This window comes from Lycorma delicatula, chromosome 4, assembly GCF_047948215.1.
Source record: "Lycorma delicatula isolate Av1 chromosome 4, ASM4794821v1, whole genome shotgun sequence".
Classification (NCBI taxonomy): domain Eukaryota; kingdom Metazoa; phylum Arthropoda; class Insecta; order Hemiptera; family Fulgoridae; genus Lycorma; species Lycorma delicatula.
The window spans coordinates 48,490,168-48,503,678 of NC_134458.1; the positions used below are offsets into that span (position 1 = coordinate 48,490,168).

Genomic DNA, 13,511 nt, shown 5'->3' on the forward strand with positions numbered 1-13,511 from the left:
GATGAAGATTTGGTAGTAGCCGAATGCCCTACTGACGAAGATATTGTAATCAATACAATTAATGCAAATGAGAATGACACCATAGAGACAGATTCGGATAACGGTAATGATGAACTACCCTGCATACTGCCCCCAACTTTAATGGAAGTTATAGATAATGTTGAGTCTGTTCGACGATTCATTGAATCAAAAGATGATGTATCAAAATCAGTTTTTGCATGGTGGCAGATATAGAAAAATGGTTGAATACACTGCATCAGAATAAATGTCAGACAACTATCAACAATTTCTTTAATCAAATTTAATTAAATTCAGTTTTTTTTACGAAAGAGCCAATTATTCTTCACTTAATAATTTTAATATTGTTTTTAGTTTATCTGAAAAACTTTTTAAAACACAATCCTTGAATTTAAAACTGAACTGTGCTTTACATACAATACAATGTTATTTTTTTACTTTTCATAATAAGTATAGCCTTTTGTATTTTTCATTCATTAACAATTTTTCTACAATAAATTGATTACCAGTGAGGAAAAAGTGATTAACATACACTATTTTCATGTGTATTTATTAGCCTACATTTTATTTAGTGTTTTCTGTGGTAATAGAATACTCTTCAGGTAAGTTATCTTACTAACTAAAAATTGTACATACTACATATATGTACTACCCAGTACATACTGTATACTGTATTTATAATGTTGAATCATGTCATGTAATAATATTGCTGTGATATAAGACTGTATATGGAAAAAATGTAATATTTTCTTAGTGCTGTACATTTCACGTGAGTGAATTTATATTGGGTTACGTAATTTTCTAACATGTATGTTTCTCTAACTTGAATTTTCCATATATTGAATGGTTTTTTATTCCCTTGAATATTCGAGTTATAGGAATTCCACTGTAAACACATATAAACTTGACATTTGTGTATGGAGATAGGTTATGGAAACTTTAATTTTTAAATGAAAAATGCCAAGCCTGATCAGGATTCAAACTTGGGATGCTACAGATTAACTGGCAAAGGCTGAGATATTACCAACCTGTCATGAAGGTTGGTGGAGTGAAAATCTTTCAGCAGGAAGAGTCCATTATGATATTTGACAAATGTGAAGTATGTTCAGTTATACCTAAGTACTTGAAAAATAATAATCATAATAATACATTACCTATCAGAAAAATAAAATTTCAACAAAAATATTAGAAGAATTAATGAAATAATTATTAATATAATAATTTACTAACATGATGATTTAAAGTAAAATATAACTGACCTCCGATAGTAAATCCTTCACTCTGGTTAATATTATCGGTAGTATCAACACCATTGCAATCCCTTACAGTTAAAACTCTACCAGCTGATGATGAACGATTCTGAAAATAATAAAATATGTAAGAAATATATTTTATCATCTTAATACATAATTATATTTATTTATAATTGGATTTGTTATTTTTATAAAATAGTATTTGATTCCACATAATTCTCATCCTATGAAAAATATTCAAATTTTCTTTTATTTTGCTATTGTTACAATATATAATTTTTCTGTTTGTATTTAAGTTATTGTGTATTATTTTTGGAACTTAACAAATTTATAACCAAATCTTCATGTTATCATTTATAGAAAACAACACACAAAAAAAATCAAACTTACTGCTTCAGTGAAGAAATACTTTCTTACTTAACACATTTCTTATTGAACACAAAAAGTGTTCTGTGTTTTGCAGTTTGCAAACTGTGAATCAGTAATTACTGTTCAACATGTATTCTGTTTGAAGTTCCGTTGTGATCCCCCAAGTGATAACAACATTCGTAGATGGTATAAACAATTCCAAAGGGAACAGTGCAGGATGACTGAGTGTATCTGAAGGCAATGTTGAACATATAAGAGAATAATTTGTGTGTAGTCCTAGGAAATCTTTCCTCAACTGCAATATGAACCAATGAACTTTATTTGGCAACAAGATAGTGCGCCTCCTAACTGGCATAATGCTGTACATGATTGGTTGAATGAAATTCTTCCTGACCACTGAGGACCAAATGACATGGCTTGTTTGCCGTGGCCTCTACACTCACCCAATCTGACCCCATACGTTTTTTTTTCTTTGGAACTTTATAAAGGATCAAGTGTGTGTGCTATCGTTACCGGCTGTACTACCCGACTTGAGACACAGGATTGAAGCAGCTGTCGCATCAATTACTCCAGACTTGTTGATTAAAGTATGGGATGAACTCTCCTATCAGCTGGATGTGTGCTGTGTGATGAACTGTTGTGTGCTCATACTAAACACTTATAGGAAAAGCTGTTTGAGTTGCTCTTTCATTCACGTATAATTTATCAATGTAAGTAAAACTTAATAAATATTACATAACTTTAAAACCTCAATATTCATTTTGAAACACACATTATAATTAAAATCAGCATATATATTTACTAAAATAGGGCTTTGAAGTAACTAAATTTGAACATGTGTATAACTATATATTGTAGGATTTATTATTCACCATGAAAACATAAATCAGTGAAAATAAAAGTACTTTCTAATAAAACCTTATATCACTCACATACCGACTGATTCCTAGATATTGACAGATCTTCCATATGTTGAGATAATGAACGCACGCAAGCATCTCCTCCACCTGAAGACATCTGACTGATGCCCGAGTCCTGAGATGTTTCTTCTCTATCAATTTTTTTACCACCGGATTCATAACTATAATTCTGGATCTCAGCTGTTGTCCGTCGAAGTGATCTAAACAAAAAAAAAGAAGAAATTTGTTAAAATATTAACTAAATGTTAGTTATTTAGTAAAATTCTTTAATCACAAAAAACTGATCATTCATAATCATTATTCATGTAAATCTTCTATCACTATATTAATATAAATTTTCTAAACAAATCAGATTATTTCTTCACACAGTATGTGATAAAATCAAAATTATACTGTTAAAATAGTCAGTTGTGACATCCATTCTGATGATATTTAATAGCCTATCAGTATAATAAAAATAAATTACCTATATATCCTTCACATGCCTCTGTTATTAGATTAACTCTAATGCACTGTGGACCAAATGTTTCAATCCCCGCAAAGATATACGTTTTCAAACGTATATCTTTGCGGGGATACTGTTAGAAGTATTAAGAGCAATTAAACTGTGTGTGTGTGTGTGTGTGTGTGTGTATATATATATATATATATATATAAAAATAACAACATTACACACAATATTTCCATTAAACACTGAACATGCATGGGTTTTAAGTTATGTTCTACTGTGTAACTGATTAATGGTCATTTTGCTTGTCCAGATAGATAATGGTGTGCATCTAAAAACCCATATGCATTGTATAGTAGTAAAAAGATATTAAAAAATAACACACTGCATATTACTAACTAATTTTTTGCCATATTGGTAAATTATTGTAGTTGTAAATCTTTTGTTTCATTAATCAAATAAGCATAAACATCACAACAAAAATGGTAATATAGTTTCAAATGTATTTTACAAGTAAAAATAGTATTCAATATGTTTTTTATAATTTGGATTTCCTATTTTTTTTTCAGAGCAAGAAATAAAATTCAATTTTGAAAAATATAAAAGTAAGATAATCAAATATTAAAAAAAAAAATAATGAAGACCATAATTTTTTCATAGTTGAGCAATTCATGATGTTGCATAGAAGGAGGGTGGGAACATTTATTTGTTCAAACAGCAGATTAACTGAATATTCCAACTACTAGTTGGGACATATATCCAGTTATACATGTTGTTTAGAAAGAAATATTACACCTTTGATCTTGTCTACAAAAGGGCTGGTTTTGTAATACAAATGTTTTACAATCATAATTAATCATGCACTTTTGCACTGTCAAAAATTAAGATGCAATGTTGAGTAAACTTACAGCTGCTGCTACTAAACATTACTTCACAAAAAAGAAAAAAAATTATCCTTTGTTAATAAACTAAAAAAAATACCACTTAAATTTAAATTATAAATTGTTAACATATAAGTGATAAGTACCGGTATACTTCTTCTGGATTCAAATTTTCTGCATCAATATGAGTTGGATACTTGGAAGGAGGGGTTGACGGATGTGTGGTGGGAAGTGATGGTACTGTGGTAGGTGTAGGTGAGGCTGGTGACATTGGAGGAGAACAACCACTGCCGCCCCCTCCGATTACACCTCCACTACTGCCACTAGATCTTCTAACCCTTCCTTGAATTAAGTTGGCAGCAGCTTCCTGTACACATTTCAAAATATATATTTTTTCTTAATACAATTGATTAAAAAATTTTTCACAAATATACATACATGTGCACAAGACTTATATAAAATACTTAAATTTTAGATGGCTAAGCTATTGAATTCTTCATTAAATAATAACTACAATAATAGTTATAGCTACTACCTTGCTTGTCAACTTCACCGAATCCATGTGCTGCAATCTCCTGGGTGAGACGATGGATGCTGATTTTCTGAGATTGTTCAGCCCTGGACCACACCCAACTGGATGAGAGACCGGAATTCACAGAAGCCTGTTTTTATTGATCATCGCATTGCCAAATGGCTCAACATTCAAGGGTGGGCATTGGCTAGTAAGTATAATAGTTATATGATTGAGATTTTATTTTAATAATTAAGTGTACAATGGAATCTAATTAAATTTTTAATTAGATTTGTCTAAACAAATATACAAATCCTTTTTTGTGAAACTTGTTCGCACTACTCTTATTTTATTAGATGTGATCCTTGCTTTATAAATTTATTGACCAGTTAATATAAAAAGGATGTAAGCAATAATGATGGCTGTGATCATACACAAATATTCAAAATTTTTTAAATTTAACCAAAATTTAAAGTAATTAGAATCAAAATACATTTTTTATAACTAAATACTACCTACAAAAACAAATGTACGCCAATTTAAAGAAATGAATATATGGTCTTTATTAATGAAACAAATTTGTTTTAAACAAAGATGGAAGTACATAGGGTTAAGTGCACATGCTTGATTAATTTCTATTCAAAAACCATCACCATATATTACCACGGCATAATGACAATGCTTTTAAATAATATTTAAGACTTAATTTAATAATCTAATAATCTTAACTGTTTGTAATGTTGTATGTTTTGTAACCCCACAAGCAAGAGTCAATTTTTCCATCTCCAAGTTCACAAATTACTTCAAAAGATTAATAGGAATCTTTATTTAATAATTTCTTCTCTCCATAAGTAAGTTTATTTTGTAAAACTTATACTTGTTTTTTTTTCATAAAATAATCTGTTCTAAATAAATTTTGCACAAAAACAATCAAATTCTAGTAATGCGTCCTTCACCGCATTTTTTTTTTGACCATGCTCAAGTAGTTGAGTTTTCTGTTGATCAAGTGTTAGGTATAAACTGCATTTATAAAACCTTTTACAGTTTATTTACTTATACGCACCCGTGCTTTTTCTTTTAAAATATTATAAAAAGTATACTTTGTTACATAAATAAATATTTTATTCCTTAAGACAAATATCACAGGAAATAAGCTTTAAAAGTATCTGATTCTGAGTGAAGGCAAAATGTTTATTTAAAAAGAAATAAAATGGTTAATTTATTGGTCTATAAAGTCAGACATTCACTATTTCTCAACTCAATATTGTTGTGGAAAACATTGTTGTAGAAATTAATGCACATCATTCTGAACGTACTATAATTTCCAGAATATACAATTTGTTAATATTCTCAATCTAAAAAAAAAAACAACTTTAGTTTCTCTAAAGATTTTGGAGTATACCACAAATGATCCCAAAAGAAATGACAGAATGTACATAGTACAAGTTTGAAATTCAAAAACAGATTATTATTATATCTTATTTATAAATAAGAACAGTTTATAAATTATTTTCCAACTACTGATAATACATTTTAAATAAAACAAAACAATTCTACATTTTGAGTTTAGCTATTCAAATTTACCAGAAGATTGTTGCAAGTTAAATATTTTCTGATTTAATGATAGAATAACGTCTAACCTTATTTTTATCTCTTCAGTGAATCATCCAGAAAGTTTTACATTTGCAATACCAGCATTTACAAAGAATTTAGAATAAGAGAACTAGTTGCGACATTCATTTCAGTTAGTGCAAAAGCAGAAATTATACATAAAACCTTAAGTGAGACATTGTAATAAGTTGTCAAAAAACTACTACATGCCACCTTTATAATATAGGGTGTCTGGGCTAAAGGTATTAAAAAAATATTGATCCTTCTACATCGAAGTCTATTCATCACTGGGATATGACTTTAAGAGAGACTGGAAGCTTGGTTTCACTAACAGGAAATCATCCAAAAGTTTTAATTAGTGACAAGACTGAAGATCGTGTTCACTACACAATCACTGCCAGTCCAAGAAAATCAATTAGGCAGGCTAGTTATAAAATGCAAATTCCTTGTTCTACTGTTCACGACATTGTTCATAAGTAGCTCTATCTGCGAGTATACAAGTTATAACTTCCGCACATTAAACCAAATGATCATCACCAACGATATCAGTTTGCTGCAGAGGTAATGCACTGTGTCGAAAACAATCCTAATTATCTTGATATGTTGTTATTTAGTGATTTCATACATGTGGGAAAGTTATCAGACACAATTGTCAAATTTGGGGTACTGAAAACCACATACAGTAATCAAAAATGAAAAGGACATACTGAAAAACAATGTCTGGTTAGTTAAGACTACATAAAAATTGCATCACTGGTCTGCTTTTTCTTCATGGAGTTCACTGTGTATCTCAACATGCGGAGAACTTTCTCAAGCGTTCCTCAGATTATTGCCACTTCAGTTTCTAACAATATGGTGCTTCACCACATTTTCATCAAGATGTTACCATGTTCTTGAACAACAGTTACCTTGGATGCTGGATCGAACAAGGAGGTCCAACTGCATGGTCACCTAAATCTCTAGATATCACTCTTTCGGACTTTTTTGCTTAGGAATTTATTAAAAGTTGTGTGTACCAAAGAAAAGTTTGAAATTTAGATGATTTAAAACAGAGACTTATTGAAGGTGTTGGATCAAATAACGCCACAGATATGCCTGAACACCTGGATATCTAGACGGATATCGTCTAGATGTATGCCGAGCTACAACAGGTGCATACAACTTGACTAACCTACATTAAAACTTGGTGAGTTGCTGTGTTATTAAATTATATTAACTGGTTCTCTTAATAAAAGCTGTTACTTTTGGATACTGGACATCCTATATAACCTGGACACTCTATATATTGGCAGCTAAGAAATCTATAAGCTATTTTAATGTGGTACATGTTTAAGAGATAATATGATATAAAATAATTCAACCACAAACAAAATACTTTATATTTTTTGTGTGTAAGTGAGGAGAAGAGGAATAAGACAAAGTGATGAAGAAAAAGCAAAAGCACACAAAGAATAACTATTCTTAATAAACACCATAAAGACAATAAATACCAAACACAATAAGTATCAAAGTAAAGCTTCTGATAACTGAAAGGAAATGTTCACCATAACATCTTGATTGTGTTTAAAACATTTTCATTTGTAATGTTGGCAAAATAATAAAATGTTCACCATAACATCTTGAATGTGCTTAAAACATTTTCATTTGTAATGTTGGCAGAATAATCAATCAATAAAACCACCAACTAACTAAAATGTGGGGCAATTACAGTATTCTTATTATTGAAATTCATTGACTAAATACCTTTCAATTCCTTTCTTAGATATTTTTAAAGTAAAAACAATAGTAAACAATATGAACTACATTCACATTAGTATATTTTTTTAAATTCTTGTTGGCTCTGAAAGAAATTACAACATAAAAGTACTGAAAAAGTCAAAATTTATATTACCTGATATTCTTTGGGTAGATGAGAAAACCGTAAAGTTACTTGTGGTGTATTTAGATTAAATAAAGCAATTATAGCTTCCTGAGCGGCTCTTCGTAACTCACTACCCTGTTTGATACTATCACCCATAGTCCATCCTAAAACAAATATTCTTTTACTCAGCATTCTTTAATTAAAGGCTGATAGTCAGTTAATACTATCAACAGTACTTGTGTAATAACCAGACCTTAATTTTTCTTTTTTAAATTAAGATAATAAAAATTACTTTTTTTAATACTTGGAGTACTGATGAAAATGGTCTGCTCCTGAATCATGAAAATGAGTTCCAGCCTTAAAAAATAAATTCAATTTTTTCCTTAGATAAATAAGTCTACAGAAATTTATTATATATATATATATGTATGTGTGTGTGTGTGTATGTGTAATAAAGCAAATGTAATGGCATGGAACATCAGAAAGGTATAAACTCTAAAAGATAATTGCAGATTTTGAGATATAGTGAACCTACCCACCTATTAAGAAATTAAAATAAAGGCAAATAAGAAGACAAAAAAAATATTGAAGAAAATTACTATTATTTCTTTGAAGAAAAAATAATTAAACTATTCAATCATTTAATGTTTACTTTTTTTTTAAATTACAAAACAATTAAATTAAGTAAATTTAAAGTACGAACCAAGATCTTAATTCATATGTATTTAAGAAAATAATATGTTAAAAATGTTTATGTTGAAGGATCATATTAATTCTAACCTAAAGGAAAATAAAGTATTATTATTATTATTATTATTATAAAATGAAGAAATATAATCAATAAGAATTCATTACCTATCATTTTAGTAAGTGCTGCAGTTGCAGTATCCTTAACTTGTCCAGGAGAAGGAGGAAGGAATGCTAATCCAGGATCAGTTACTGCAGCCAATTTTGTTATATAATTACAAGCAGCTGTTTTAACCCTAGCATTTGGTGTCTGTGTTGCATCACAAAGAAATCTTAACACAGTTGACATCTGAACATCACTAGGAAATGATGTCCTGCAAACATAAACACAGTATTTTAGTCAACCATCATGAACTATGTTTTTCAAAGTGGTGTCATTTTATTTAAATATTGTAGCATAAACCAAGTACTGGCTGTAGCACATACTTTAAGCATGTTTGGCTTTTTAAATAAAATTTATACAAATGTACAGATTAATTTGAAGATGAACTTACGTCAATTCTGAAGAAAACGTTTTCAGGAGGCCATGGTCCATCATCAGTCCATAAAATTACAGTTGAATGTAAAAATTAAGTTAGTTATTTTTCATTAATCTCTTAATTGTTTAAAACCTTTGTCCACTAGTTCTGAAGTGGAAAGTAATCTTATAAAGATTTTAATCTATTTTATCTTGATGCTAATTTAATAAGCTTAGGCTACAGCCTGAAATTGTCATCTTTGCATTGAAGTAAGTTAATTTTTATATTAATCTGTACACATGTGTAACTTAAACAAAAATATATAAGTATGAAGGGAATATTTAAAAAATATATATATATATATTAATCAAATAAAAAAACACTCTGTAGATAATCAGACTGCCAAATGAAATATAAATGTTAATTTTCCTTTCTCTGAACTTAATATATTTTAGAGCATCAGGCAAATTTTCATGTTATTTCTTTTCAGATATGAAGTTATCAAAATACAATATGATTTATTATAAAAATAACTGATCATTCGGAGAGCTTAACTACTTAGAATCTCAAAAGAAATAAATGAATTGTATGCTGCTTAGAAAAATAACCAATTGTTCCTGCAATTCTAGGAACTCAGGGAGTCACATTTTAATTAGACATAGTTATGTTTAATTAATTATTTTCTCTATGTATCCTAACTTTAAAAACAATGGATTAGTTTCCATTCAGCTGTGTGAACCATAACACTTCAACGCACAGGAAAACTTTAATGTTCTCTTTAGGCAGTATGTCTATAATCCCTTCAAAGATCAAGCTATTTTTATCTGGAATGGAAGCAGCATACTGCTGATAAATGGTCTTATTACATTGACCAACTGAAATATATAATAAAAAATAAAACTGCATTTTCTTCAGAAATTGAAGAGCTTCGGTACATAGCATTATTATACCAAAGAAGAAAAATTAATATGTATGACACAAGTTCAAATTGAACAGAAAGGTATTTAAGATACATTAATAGGTTACACATTAATAGGTTACGATGATTACTCATGCCATTTTATATTTTCAATATTAAAATGGCATGAGTAATCATGCCAAAAAAATCTAAGGTAACTTGTTTTCATACAATAAAACACATAAATAATCAAAATGAAGAAAAAATGTAGTAGTACTTTTTGGCTTCTCCTAAAGCCAAAGCCTAGATTCACCATTAAAGCTTTAATGGTGAATCCAGATGATAATTATCATTATCTAAACTGTTAATACTATAATAAATATTTCTAATTAATGATACAATAATACTAATTATATGTAATTAAAAGTATGGCTTCGGTATTTTCTCTTTATACTATACCTGACAACATCAAGTGATTTGTGAATTTTATTCTGAATAGATCCAAGGAGATCACCTCCAAGTTTGTTCAGTAATCTTGTTAACAAAATATATAGCCAAAAGTTTAAATCAGTTCTATGAGCAATAATTAGGTCATTAAGCGTGTCCAAGAATAAACTAAAAACCTGCAAATTAATTTTATAGAATTTTACTATACTTACATAAACACAATGCATATATAAGTCATAAATAAAGATTGAGAATAATTAAACAAATATCACAACTTCATTATATTTTTCTTAGGAATGCTTATGAAATATTTTAATCTTTCAAAAAAAGCTTTTTTCTATAAATTGTTTTTATTCAGTGATGTGCATGACATGTTATTTATCAGTTTATTTTTTTACAAATTTAAAACCTATTTCTAAACGTTGGAATTGTGCTTCCGTAAAAATTTTTCAGATGTTATATGGTTTCTTTGTCAGTCTATATTCAACAATTATATTATCACTGCAATTAATTTTCTTAATGTAACGTATTTAATACTGTAATTATTTTGTTTATGAGTTTTATTTGAATCATAACTATGCCATCCAAATGTAATTTTTTTATTATTTAAAATGTTAATATTTATTGCTGTAATTTGCATAAACTGAACACAATAAATTAACTATTTTGACTATACAATAACAAACAAACTAAACCGAACAAAGGGAATTTTTGTTCTCTTATAGGGAATTTTCATTCTGTGGCAGATTGCTTACTGTTTGATGTTTCGGGTTATGTTGTTAGTTCATATACAAACAGAATTAGTGGTTTTTGTGCTTTTATAATTATTATCAATTAGTTTTTGGTGACCTTGTGAGTTTCTGTTATAAATTTGTTATTCATTTCTAGTTAATACAATGGCTATAACCCCACAAAAGCAGTCAAAAATTGTTTCTCTGTCCCACCACATAAAAATGAGTCAAAGACAAATTGCCAGTGAGTGTAGCGTGGGGTTAGGTACTGTAAATGAAATCGTGAAAAGGTTTAGAGAAACAGGTTCCGTCTCTCCAAAGAGAAAAGGAAAATGCAGATGGAAAAAGAAAACCACGCCTATGCAGGATTGACTACTAATAAGAAAAAGCAAAATTAATCCACAATTGTTGACCTTAATAGGGACTCGAGAGCCAGTGGGAGTAATGTTTCTGATATGACAGTTCGTAGAAGATTGTTGACAGTGGAAAGGATTGATCGGAAAGCAATTATGAAGACAAAAAGACTTCAATGGGCAAAGGAATGTAAAGAATTGACTATTGAGATGTAGAAAAAAGTGATTTTTTCAGACGAGACTAACTTCTTTGTCCAAGGGGAGAGAGAGTAGCCTACATTTGTAAGTCAGCAGATGAGAAGACTATTACGCCAGCACACTTGCAACAAGCTCCTAAACACCCAGCCAAAAAGGTGTTTTGGGGATATTTTACACATAAAGGGCCAGGAGGACTTACGCCATGGATAGGATGATGAAAGCGGACCAGTACATTAACATATGACTGAAAAAAATAGTCCCATTTATGCAGAAGAACCCAAAACTCATATTCCAACAGGACCTTCCACCATGTCATATGTCAAAGAAAGCAAAAGAGTTCTTCAAAAAACAAAAATATTTGAGTGCTCTCATGGCCAAGGAGCTCCCCTAACCTGAATCCCATTGAAAATTAATGGGCCATACTAAAAAGAACACTTGAGAAAATGAATTGTAGCACAGAAACTGATCTTATTAACTGATCAAAAATAATTTTTCTACCTTAGTGGAATCAATGCCAAACAGGATTAATGAGATAATCAAGAACAAAGGAGGACACATAAACTATTAAATTTGAGTACATTTCACTATTACACACTTTTTTCTTTTAAAAATAAAATTTTCTGTTAAAAATACTGTGTAGATTAATTTGTTCACCACTGTATATCTGTTCCAAGATTTCCATATTCAGCAGCAATACAGATCTATGGTGTATACATACATATATATATGAAAATAAAATTAAATAATATACTTTATATTTAAATAGATGGAGTTCTGAAAATATTCAGTTGATTTCTAGCAGCAGCGTAGTTCAATTACAATAAAAATTACTCTGATTAACTAGTTGTCATAAACAGACATTCAATCACATCTGTGTTGATTACAGTCCTCTATGGCTAAATGAAAATAAACATACAAGATGTGTTTTTAAAATAAGTTCTGTTTTGAATTTGTCGCCGATATATGTGACATAAACAACAGATGGTATTTGCATAGCTGTTATTTCAATCAATCATCAGTTGTGAGCAAAAGTCATTTTGTTGTTAGTTGTTTATATTCATCCACTTATAGTGAGTGATACAATTCGTAATCCAGCCAAGTGTGAAGTACCAGGCATAATCCGATTTTTGATGGCAAAAAACAATTCTGTGGCTGACATTAATAGACAAATTTGTGACACTTACAATCCAAATATTACGAATGATGCTAAAGTAAGACTGGTGCCATTCATTTCGAGCAGGGCGAATGAATGTTCATGATGAAGAGTGTAGTGTCTGGCTGTTACTGATAATGGATGATTTAAGTGAAAAAATTTATGAAAGGATTAGAAAAAATTGGAGCTTCATTGTGTCAATATTGTCTTTGATGTTTCACAATCTTTGATTTATAAAGTTTTGACTGAAAAATTGGGTTATAAAAAATTGTGTGCCAGATGGGTGCTTTGTATATGGTATGTGCTTTATATATGACTTTGTTACAAGTCATATACAAAGAAAACGTCTTGCTGCAGCGTATGAATTTTTGCAGTTATGAAAATGAGTGATGAATTGTTTGATTACATTATTCCAGAAAAAACCTGGATTTCTTATTTGAACATTTAAACAAAGCAGCGGTCAATGAGATGAATTCATCATCTGTAGACTGAAGAAGTTCAAATGAGAACGTTCGATAAAGAAATTTACGGTTACTGGTTTTTGGGACAAAAAAGATGTCTTGCTTGTCTTTATGCTGGAAATGCTGTGTATGCCGATACGTGTTGTGAAATAATAAAAGATCTTTGAAGAGCTATAAAAAAACAAATGATGTG

General features: G+C 29.6%; 1 protein-coding gene across 4 annotated transcripts in view; it reads right to left on the bottom strand.

The window, feature by feature from the left end:
• chb (CLIP-associating protein) overlaps positions 1 to 13,511 on the bottom strand; it is a 246,653-nt gene that overhangs the window by 49,239 nt on the left and 183,903 nt on the right. For all 4 annotated transcript variants that reach the window (XM_075362879.1, XM_075362878.1, XM_075362877.1 and 1 more), the window contains 6 exons: positions 10,435 to 10,598; positions 8,728 to 8,933; positions 7,903 to 8,036; positions 4,036 to 4,256; positions 2,577 to 2,760; positions 1,278 to 1,377 (listed from right to left, as the gene is read on the bottom strand). In XM_075362879.1, the coding sequence (XP_075218994.1) occupies positions 1,278 to 1,377; positions 2,577 to 2,760; positions 4,036 to 4,256; positions 7,903 to 8,036; positions 8,728 to 8,933; positions 10,435 to 10,598 (1,009 nt within the window). The remainder of the gene's footprint in view (positions 1 to 1,277; positions 1,378 to 2,576; positions 2,761 to 4,035; positions 4,257 to 7,902; positions 8,037 to 8,727; positions 8,934 to 10,434; positions 10,599 to 13,511) is intronic.